Below are 11,061 nucleotides of genomic sequence, written 5' to 3'. Positions count from 1 at the left end.
TTAAAAAATAAATTTTTTGGGGGAAAGTGGTGCCGGCCAACAAAGGGCCAAAATCACCTAACAAAAAAATTGGGAGTATTGCAACATAACCCCTCCTTGTTTTCCCATCTTTTTTATTTTCCAAGTTTAATTACATATTTTATATTTTAAAACAATATTGAACTACTTATCATGTTTTCTAATTATTATTGCATCACTCACATTATTATTAAATTTAAAATTAATTTAGAATATGCTTTAATGATTTTTATCTTTTATAATAATTCAAATAAATATTACTAAATTATTTTTTTAAAAAAAATGAGTAATATATTCATAAATATGTAGTTTAAATATTTTAAATTAATTTTTAAATTTAAAATAATGTGAGTGATGCAATAATAATTAAAAAAACATGATAAGTAGTTCAATATTGCTTTAAAATATAAAATATGTAATTAAACTTGGGAAATAAAAAAGATGGAAAAACAAGAAGGAGTTATGTTGCAATATTTCTAATTTTTTTTGTTGGGTGATTTTGGCCCTTTGTTGGCCTGCACCACTTCCCCCCAAAAAATATTCTTTTAATTAGATAAATGGGTGTCGGCCATCAATGTGTCAGCACCCCAATTTTTTTAAAAAAAATTATAGATGGTGTTGGTTATCTAATGTCTAAAATCCCAATTTTTTTAATAGAAAAAAAAGTGGTGCCGGCCATCTATTTTTCATAACCCAATTTTACTGTTCATTTCATGTCATTTTAGTGAATGTTTTTGAGTTAGGGTTATTTTTGTAAATATCAAATTTTTTCAGGTTAGATTAGTAAAATAGCCAAAAAAAAAAAACTAATAAATAGAATCTCAATCTGGTTTCTTAAAGATGCATGGCTTGTTTGCCACGTCTGCATCAGTGGGGTTAACTGATTCTGTCGGCTTTAACGGTTATAGTTGAATTAAACTCCGGGGGGTCCCTGCATCGGATTCGAATGAATGATTTAATTAATTATTTATTTGGAGTACCAATTACCAAATTAAGCATCAAGAGTGGTTGACGTTTAAAATTATGATTTTATTTATTTATATTTCAAATTTTATTGAGAGAATATATAACAATATTGTGAGACATCACTGTTGGTAAAAAACATATAATGTTTGATGATTACGTCTTCCAAGCACTTACCTTGCCTTCAAAAACCAGTTGTGTGGAACATGATTTTGTACCGTCTTCCACCTACTGATTACTTAACACTTAGCTTTGGAAATTGGATACACATGACTGTCTGTCCATTTTAGCTTTACTGTACATCAACGTTTTAACTACTTAAAACTTTGTCTTATTTGGATTATATATGCATGCTTCATGTTGGTACCCCTTTTCAAAATCCAAACCATAGACCTATTAAGCATGGGCTATTTTGGGATCCCAAAAATGTATCCAATTGATTGCGTGTAGAGATCACAAAAGTAAAGTTGATATATCACATGGGATAATCACCTTCGATTCAAATCACAAAGCTTCTTTTTCCATTCTTTTTACTATTTTCATAACCTTTTTTTCCTTTACTTCTTTCTTAGGTTTTCGAAAAGCTCCAAGATAACAGTTTGATCTGACTTTTAATAGATCACAAGGGTACTAAACCCTAATCACTAGATTATGATAATTCAATTAATTTAAATTCAAAACAATGAATCAAGCATATTATTTTTGGTTAAATTCTAAGTCAATCCCCGGTAGCATATATATATTTTAGGATTAATCTCTATTATAAAATTAATTTAACCATTTTAATTTCTTTATTTTGAAGTGTCTTATTTTTAAAAACATTTATATGATGACATGAAAAAACGCATGAAAGAGTATAGATTTTTTTTTGATACATTTACATTTAACTCACTAACTCATACATTACAAATAGGATTACTTTTCTGGTTCAAACCCACGAAGTGTGACGAGGCCAAGAGCTAAGATTCCAAAAATATAAAACTAAAACTTGTCAAATTTTAATATGCAAAAAAGTATAAAATACAAAAAGGAATAATATTTGATGCATTGTTGACGCATGAGTCTCATGCATTATCGGTGAATAATATCATAACACCCCATCATTAAATAAAACAAAAAAATTATGGAAGACTTAAAAATAAATACTAATAATTTTATATAAACATAATTGAATATTAATCCTAACTATCATAAATACATATTAATAACTCTTGAATTTGAAGTTTAGGTATAAAATTTCACTATTTTTCATTAACTCTACACATGAATTGGTGATACATCATAGAAACCTTCTATAAAATATCAAGTATTCTTTACCAACAAATAGGGATGGCAAAACTCGAATCGCTCCATAGATTTTGAATCGATATGCTCCATGTAGAGTGGATTTTTCTTTGAAAAGTGGACGTGGGATGGGTGGGTGGATTTTTCTTTTTAGACAATGTGTATGAAGTGATTTTAGTAATTGCTTGCCTCATTCTGTTCTATTATATAAAATTATTATTTTATCCTTATATATAACTATTAAAAGGGAAAATATGTAATAATATATTATTAAAAAGATCATATATTTTATATTTAAATATTTTTTTAAAGAATTATATTTAAATATTTACGTGACTTTAAAAATATTAAAAATAAATAATAAAAATTAGATTGAAACGAAACGGAAAAAATAATAATAATAAATTTTAAGATTATACATCCCATTTAACAATTAAGCCAAATAGTGAAACAAAGTCTACCAACTGTTCCATTTCCATCTCTACCAACAAAAGGGTGATCTGTTATATTTCTCCGTCCATAAAATTCATCAACCAAACCACAAGTAAAAAAAGGGAAGATCCTTTAAGAAAAAAGCCGACCCAGCCTATATTGGTTTGGCCTTCCAAATATCGTACTGAAAAAAGCAACTTTGGACCGAAAGGATGGAGTCATTTTTCATGAATGTAGAAAGGGAATACCCAACTTACACGCGGGAATGACTCAGCAATATTGGGACAGCCAAAGGCCACTGAAATTCGAGAATTTTGAGAGTCATCATATTCAATACCCAACACCACTCTTTTAGCTTTCCAAGCCGAAACCAATCCCACCAAACAACTTTTCTTTTAATTCATGCAATGTTCGACAAATGTGTTTCTGATTTAACCACATCAACTTCAATCTCTTACGGGGTCTACTAAATTAATAACTTTAGTGGGTTAATTATTTTTACTGATAAAGTGGTGGTTTGGACTGTGGTTCACCTTGGGCCTCGGGGGTTGATTGAAGGTTGGTGGTTGGGTGTTTTTTTTTTTATGAATTTTGAGGTTGGTGCTTGGAAGGGAAAGGGACTTGGTTCCTGCAACTCTTATGAGCTTTTATATCCAGCGAAGATCACCCCATACAAATTTGCCGTTACAGTGTAGTGCAAGGGTTGTTGCACACAATCAATTTAGAGGCTTACTCATTGTAAAAGGTAAAAAGTTCACCATTATATGACACGTGTAAAAACATAAAGAATATGACCTACTAAACCTCATCAATTTCATTTTGAGATTGACCCCATCTCAATTACTTTTTCTTTTCATCATAAAACCAAAAAAATTAGTAGTTGAGAATAATGTGGACATTAAAGGGATAAAGTATGGTGATTAGGGGGGGGGGTGTTTGTTAGTAGAATCTGGATGCATGATTGATTATAAAGCAAAGCCTTCTCAACCACCCATCACTTGCTAAATTCTAATCACACTATATCTTCATAATTGCACATTATCTTAGTACTTAATTCTTATATATTATCAATATTTTTTAATTTATGATTATCTTAGAAACAATATTCTTTAAGTAATCATAATAATATATAAAAAATAAATAATCTTAACACATGTCTTGCTCCTATCGGTGATATCAAAAGTTCAAATCTGTCTATCAATTTTCCTGTTCCTGCACAATATGATTTTCTTTTCTGAAGAAAGGAACAGATGGATCAGCTAATGGTGGGATTAATTTTAAATTAAATACAATTATGTGTATTACAGTACTAAAATAATTTAAATTTGAGAGGTCTTGATTTAATAGGATTGAATTTTTTTGTTTGAAAGTTCAGTTTTGGTGACGGTGGGTTTTTATTAAGAATTTTAAAATTAAATTTTGATCAAATTCATATTGCCTCGCAAAAAGAAAATTAAATTACCCGTGTTATATCTCTTTGTTACCTGGATAGTTGTCAGTAAGATAGAAAGTGTTGATTTCTTCTTTGACTACACCTGAGACAATGTCCTGGTTGATCTCCTTTTTTATTACACCTGAGGCAATGTCCTAGCTGACCACCCGTCCTGATCAGAAGAGTGACACCCTTTTGTTTTCGAGGCCATTTTCTAGATAAGCACTCCTGACTAGCCCACCCACCCCTAGATAATGAGATGAGCACCCGCTTTAAGTGTGAACACGTTCTCAATGCAATAAAGGGTTTATTTAGACGTCACAACCTCGTATTAATTGAGTGCATAATGGAATGGGTCTCATGCAGGGGTGAAAGCAGAAATTTTTTTTAGAGGGGCGAAATTAAATTGTATTTTTTAGCAAAAATGTAATTTCACCATTTTAATAGCCTATACATTTATAATTTTTAAAGGACTAAATCAAAAATTTATATTTTTAGGAGAGGCGAAAGTGTAATTTTACATTTACTAATTTAAAATTTTAAAAGATCTAAATGAAAATTTTTCCATTTTAGGGGGACGGGGCACTACTAGTCCCCTAATTTCGCCCCTAATCCCATGGTGCATGTCCTTCCCACTTTGCATGATGACAACTTTCTTTATAACAACTTATCACGTCACACTAGTGGACAAGATAACATCTCTCTTATAAATACCTTTTCAACGATGAATAAGAGATTGACTTTTTCAACCCTAAAGTTATTCTAAGCAAATCGTTTCTCTCCCTTAGTTAACTTGTCCTCTTGTTTCTTTATGGCTTTCTGCATTTTTAGGTGAATCGGCTCTCATAGAACCACCACTAACTCTTTCCTACCTCCTCTTTACTCTTCTCCTTTGTTGTACTTTGTATCAACTTTGTATCAATCACTTAATGTTTTTTTTTTTAAATATAACTAATTTATATATTTTAATACATTTTATTTAATTTTATAACAATTTAATTAGTATTGTATTTTTTTTTCCAAAATCCATTCTGAATATTAAAATTCTAAATAAAATCGAAACAACATTAAAATGAAAATATATAAAAATCACATCGAATTGAGACAGAAAAAACAATCCGTTGTACACGATTGTCATCCCTACAGGGAGAAAGGCAAAGAGCTAACAAACTAAAAAGAGAGGCACATGGTTAATTATTTCGCATTATTAAAGTTTCATTAACGTCTAGTGCCGACTCATGTGATCTGCTAATTATCTCCATCAAAAGGACTATATACATATATGCATGCATGTATAGAAGGACAAAGGACAAAGGACAAAACGAATGTGGATGCCACCCCACTCCCTAACACAAATAAATATGAATCATTTTTGATAAATTTTGATGTAATTTTAGTAAGTTTTTTATATAAAATTTAATATATTTTGTTAATCATTGGAAAAAGAAATTAATTTTGGTGAATTTTATACATATTTTTGTTACCTTTGGTAGCATTATGGTAAGTATTGGTGAATTTTTTAATAGTATTGGTGAAATTTTAGTTTTCTTATATAATTAATATTGGTAACCTTTTATATAATTTTGGTAAAAAAAACTGATATGATTTTGGTAAATTTTGATATAAAACTTATAATGTTTGATATGGTTTTATCTGTCACAGATAAAAATTAATTTTTATACAATTTTGATAAAAAGAATTCTTAAATATAGATAAAACAATAAGAACTAAATTGTCATCATTTTATGTATTACAATATCATTTAAATTTTATGTAAAATCCGATGAATTGTATCCGGTGGTTGTGAGAAAACACAAATACTTGGCTCCAAGTTGAAAGCCATAATTGTCATTCAATCCCTTCACGAGACACATGCTTGAGCTCAATTTCCAAATCACAAACAATTAATCTTTTATGCTCCGTAGCACAATATTATCATAATCCATCTCGCCCTTCATACAGATAAGATCTAAAGTTGCTAAATTATCCATTTTTAGGATCGCTCTCGCCTTCATCTTCCTTAATAGCATCAATCCATTATAGGTACACCACAATTTAACTTCAATAGTACTACAAATCTCTATATTCCATGCAAAAGCAGATTGCCAAATACCGTTCTCATCTCAGATAGAGCCTCCAACTGCATAACCCCTCTCTATCTTTCGTGCACCATAGCTTTTTATCAGCTCTGACATAATCCTTGGTATAATTTTGATAGCTTTCAAATGCCTTGACTTAAATTTCTTTATCCTAAAATCCTTTTTATTTTTTGTTACATCAGTAATTAAAACTCATCTGCAACAACTTATTTCTTAAATCCGTAGCTTTTTAATCCTTCAAATGAAAAATATTATATATTTACATATGTTTAATCTATAATTTTAAATTATTATAATAACAATAATTCATCTGCATATATATATTTGATACATTTACATTATAGAATTTTATAAACTAAACGAAAGTAAATCAATTGAATTTATTCCTATAATTAAATTTATCCGGTATAATAAACAAATAAAATAATAATTATAATTAGTATATTCATATTACTACGACCAGAATAAATTTGAACAAGGTCAATATAAGATTAAACTTAAACCAGAATAAAATATAAACGAAAATCCTACACATGTAAATACACAATGTAAGACTTGTTGAGGGGAGGTCAAACTAGTATTGGAAGAAGTCTTTGAATTATCGTTCGTCGAGAGTCGATAAATCCCTCAACAGTGAAAATATTGTGCTCAAGATGTTTGTACTCAGTTTTATCTGCAAGTTTTATCTTTCGATTCCACGGAGAACCCTTAATAGGTTCACGAAGTGGGAGTGTCTTGCCCACTAAGAAAATGAGAGCAATTGCTCTTTGTGGGGCTTGAACCCATGCCCTTATCTGACATTAGTGGGTAAAAGTGATATAAATAAAACTTGAGGATAAAATCGAGCACAAACATCTCAAATATAATATCTCCACCATTGGGAGATAAGTTAACTCCTAATGAATAATATTTTAAAGATTTATCTTAAAGTGAGTTGTTAAGACAAAACTAGATAGTAAGAATTTTAATAGCTCGGTACTTACCTTTCAATGGCATCAATTAATTTATTTTTAAAACTTTTCATAATGAATTATAGACGACCATGTATAAAATTAATGTTTTTCCCCGTGACATGTTGTGGATCCTTCTTTCTTGCCCTATAACAGTTGGGCTTTCTCCTGCTCTATTATGGACCCAAGGCCGACAAGGAAAAGTCATGCCAAACCTGTCGCTCGTCATCGTAATCGCGAATTAACACTTCAGCAGTACTGTAAAATGCATGAACTTTGCATTACTTGATTTGAAAGAGAACCCTTTTAAATTATTCATCCAAATATTTGTGAAATCAACAGCCTAGCTAGTTTCCTTGGAACTAAGGTAAGTTAACATTTCTGAGTATTAACATGACCTTCACAAAAAAAATGGGGTTCCTATTGATTCCAAGATATTACACTATCTTTTAGAGCTCCTCCTTCCTTAGCATAAACGCTTTTAACAGGTGATGGTCTTACAAAGCTCTTCAACTGCATCTCTCCCGATTCCAGATCCGCTTTCGCCGTCAATGTTTCATCACCTGCACTTGCTTGACCTAACGGTTTCGTTTCCTTCCTTCTTCCCCACAAAAATGAGTACAATCCAACTATTATCATAACCGTGCCTAGCACACTGAAAACATGAAACCATTGCAGTAAATGTGAGTAAGAGAATTATAGATTTTAAGCATCGCTTTGAATTTGTACCAGGAATTAAGAGAACATACATTCCGAGTCTCATCTGTTCACCGAGCAATAAAGCTTCTGATATGGCAACGAATATTAAGGACAGCGGGTTGAACATTGGGGCATAAGTAGGGCCTTGCTTAGCAATCGACCATGTAAGTAAGCAGAATGTTGCTGCAGTACTTAGTGCTCCCTGCACAACCAAAATCTTATCTATTTTAAGTATCATATATATATATATGACTAATTCTAGTACGTGGATATTACTTGCAACTTTTGTCATGTCATAACTATTTTATTTTTCTTAAATTTTGTTGTGCTCGGCTCGCGTTTTCCACCAGTCAAAGATGAGCATTAAGTTTTTAAACTTAAAAACCTGTCATTTAGATATATCAATTCAAAATCCTTAAATTCAATCTAATCTATTTGAACTAAAATTTGATTTTATTATAAAAATTTAAAGTCAATAACCCTAATTTTTTAACCCGAACTCAAAATTAATTTAAAATAAAAATATCCAAATTAAAAGTAATTTAATTAATTTTTTTCAACTAAAATTGACTTAAATAATAAACCCAATCTAAATTCACCTGACTCAGACCAATTCAATCGAAAAATAGGAAAGAGAAATGGGTTAGTAACATTACCGAGTAAACTATAGTAACTAGCTGCAAGTTCCACTCTATTCTCCAAGCAGCCTTACTCCTGTCTAAACACAGGCCTATGGCTGTTGATTGTACGGACGCCATGATGCATGTTATCAGCGTTGCCCGATATCTCGACGGAAATACTTCCAGCAACTTCACCTGTTTCAAAGTTAAAAATGAAACATATTGAAACATCCTTGAAATAAAAAAATAAAAAAAGAGAGGGAAAAATGGACATATAGTGGGATGATGACATTGTAACATTTAGTTGATACCTGCAATATGTACCAAGTAGCATAGCACACGCAACTACCAACGAGCATGAAAGTACCACGAGTCCAGTGAGGACTCGAGACTGCCATGGCAGCAGCAACAGCAGGTGAGTGGTAATGGGGATGATGATCATGCGTGAGATAGAACGCTTTTCCCTTATAAAGACTCGTTGTCAGCGCTCCTCCAACACATATAATTGCACCCACCGTCTTGATTTTGCCTGCTTTGCTGCCTAATCCCAGCTTTTCCATTCTACAAAAAAAAAAAAAAACACAATATTCCTTTATTATTAGACCCTTCCCGCCTGCAACTAGAAACCAAAATTGGATCGCTTAATGTATTACCCTAAAAAGATGGAGAAAACAAAGGTGACAATGGGAATTATGTTGAGGAAGTTGGTGGAATATGTTGCTGTTGTGTCTCGAAGACCATAATAAAACAGTCCCATCGCCATTGTTATCCTGTTCATGTGATTAATTAGAAAAATTAAATCATAATAATAATTAAGCATGGTCAATGATTCCAGTGGTAGCTGTGTGTGCTTGAAATGATACCATGGGAAGTCAAATTGGTTGTTGAATTAAGCAGAAGTTGTTTGGTTGAACTTGAATTCGTATTGATTGGTTCTAAAAAAAGTGGGGGAACATCTTTCCTATTGCTCGTATTCTTTATTGCTTTAATTCAATTCTTAAAGTACATTTATGCAAAGTTTATGTTGTATTTCATATCTTTAGCTTTCCTTTTTATCTTTCGGCAGGTGATTAAAATTCAGCTACGTGTCTGACATCAATTAAAATACCTAAAGAAATCCAATAAAAATAAAAATAAAAAACATTAAAAGAATCCAGTCAAGTGTAGAATATTTATTATGAACACATTAAATCACACTCTGACACCTCATTAAAACCTTTTAAAAGTTAAAAGAGGCAATAAATTCCATTGTCCTTTGCTTACATTATCAAAGACGTCTATATCCACAAAACAAGAGTCTTTCTTTCACTTATAATAACGTCATTTATCTGTGTGATTCAGATAAGTATTTATGTTTGTCTAAGGAAAATAAAGAAAGGAATGTCTCGTTTCTGCTTTTTTTTAAAAAGCCAGATACGAAAGTTGATGGTGATATATGAAATTATTGGTTTTTCTCGGGGGTCAAATCGGTATAGATTCTCTAATTTTTGTTTATTTAAAACTCTATAATTAATAAACAAACTTTATCATCTTAAATTACACCATCCTCAGTCTTTTGATGTTTGCTTTGTAATATTAAGTAAAATAAGAAAAGAGTTTTTATTATGTACGGAATGCTTAACAACCAAAACACAGATGGTTTACCCTGTCAAGGCATTGATGAAGAGCCATACCCATGTCGACCAAGCCATCTTCTTTGAATCAACTCTGCAACCATGGCGAAAAAACACAGACAAAAGCTACCTTAAAACAATGTGCAACCAAACAATAACAGGGAACATAAAGTAACATGTATGAAAACGAGGAAACCTTTCCAGGAAGAAAGCAAAAGGAGCGACACAGAGAGCGGCGACTAAATGTCGGTAAGCCATGAATGAAAAGATGAAGGTTCCTTGATTCAATATAACTTTAGAAAGAAGCTGTTGCCCTGTTGCAAATAGTTGTACCAACAACATGCTGGCTACCATTTGAGACCAACTCAACCATTTCTTCATTGCTCCCATGGCCGTCGGAAAAAGGGGGTGAAAGAACAGGGATCGGAAAACCGGTTGTCGGTGCCACTGGTTTTTGTTTTCTGATTCCCGATGGAAACAAACAAAAAAGAAGAGTGAACAAGAATGGGGTTTTCTAAGAGAGAAGAAATAAATGGAAAAATACAAAGGAAAAAGTGTTTTTTAACAGATGCTCCATGCCATTGGCATTGGCATATATATTGTCAGTCATTGGCATATTCATAATAGACATATTTAAGCTAAACAAGTAATTAAACTGTTTACACAGTGGATTGCCCCTTTACTTTTAATATGGATCAAAAAACCCTCGTTTGTTTTAACTATTCTGGGATATTGGACTAAGAAACTCTCTTTAATAATGGCGGATTTCTATATATAAATGATTCCTATATATGTCTACCAACATACCCTTTTACGGTGAAGCCCTGTAAGGTCCACCAAAAAGTTTATCTTGTCAGGCTATTGAATTGTAATTAATCGAATTTTGATGAGTACATATATAAATTATATATAGATGGATAATGTGGTGAAAAATGGAGTGCAAATAATGAA

General features: G+C 31.4%; 1 protein-coding gene across 1 annotated transcript; it reads right to left on the bottom strand.

Moving 5' to 3' along the window:
- Positions 1–7,434: 7,434 nt before the first annotated feature.
- Positions 7,435–10,764, bottom strand: LOC105765399 (WAT1-related protein At5g64700). Its single transcript, XM_012584471.2, has 7 exons — positions 10,307–10,764; positions 10,142–10,204; positions 9,151–9,267; positions 8,809–9,058; positions 8,534–8,692; positions 7,928–8,079; positions 7,435–7,833 (listed from the first exon to the last, which is right to left on the bottom strand). The coding sequence occupies exons 1-7, from the start codon at positions 10,498–10,500 to the stop codon at positions 7,599–7,601; spliced, it is 1,170 nt and encodes a 389-aa protein (XP_012439925.1). The 5' UTR covers positions 10,501–10,764; the 3' UTR covers positions 7,435–7,598.
- Between the last annotated feature and the right edge of the window lie 297 nt (positions 10,765–11,061).

This window comes from Gossypium raimondii, chromosome 12 (genome assembly GCF_025698545.1).
Source record: "Gossypium raimondii isolate GPD5lz chromosome 12, ASM2569854v1, whole genome shotgun sequence".
NCBI lineage: Eukaryota > Viridiplantae > Streptophyta > Magnoliopsida > Malvales > Malvaceae > Gossypium > Gossypium raimondii.
This window is presented reverse-complemented; position numbering and strand designations above follow the sequence as displayed.

What these genes read in the sequence shown, in the direction of transcription:
- LOC105765399 (XM_012584471.2), bottom strand. Translation starts at nt 10,500, where the DNA reads ATGGGAGCAATGAAGAAATGGTTGAGTTGGTCTCAAATGGTAGCCAGC. An exon ending in TTTGCTTTCTTCCTGGAAAG is followed by an intron (nt 10,205 to 10,306) that starts GTTTCCTCGTTT and finishes CCATGGTTGCAG; the next exon opens with AGTTGATTCAAAGAAGATGG. An exon ending in CTACTTGGTACATATTGCAG is followed by an intron (nt 8,693 to 8,808) that starts GTATCAACTAAA and finishes ACTTTGAAACAG; the next exon opens with GTGAAGTTGCTGGAAGTATT.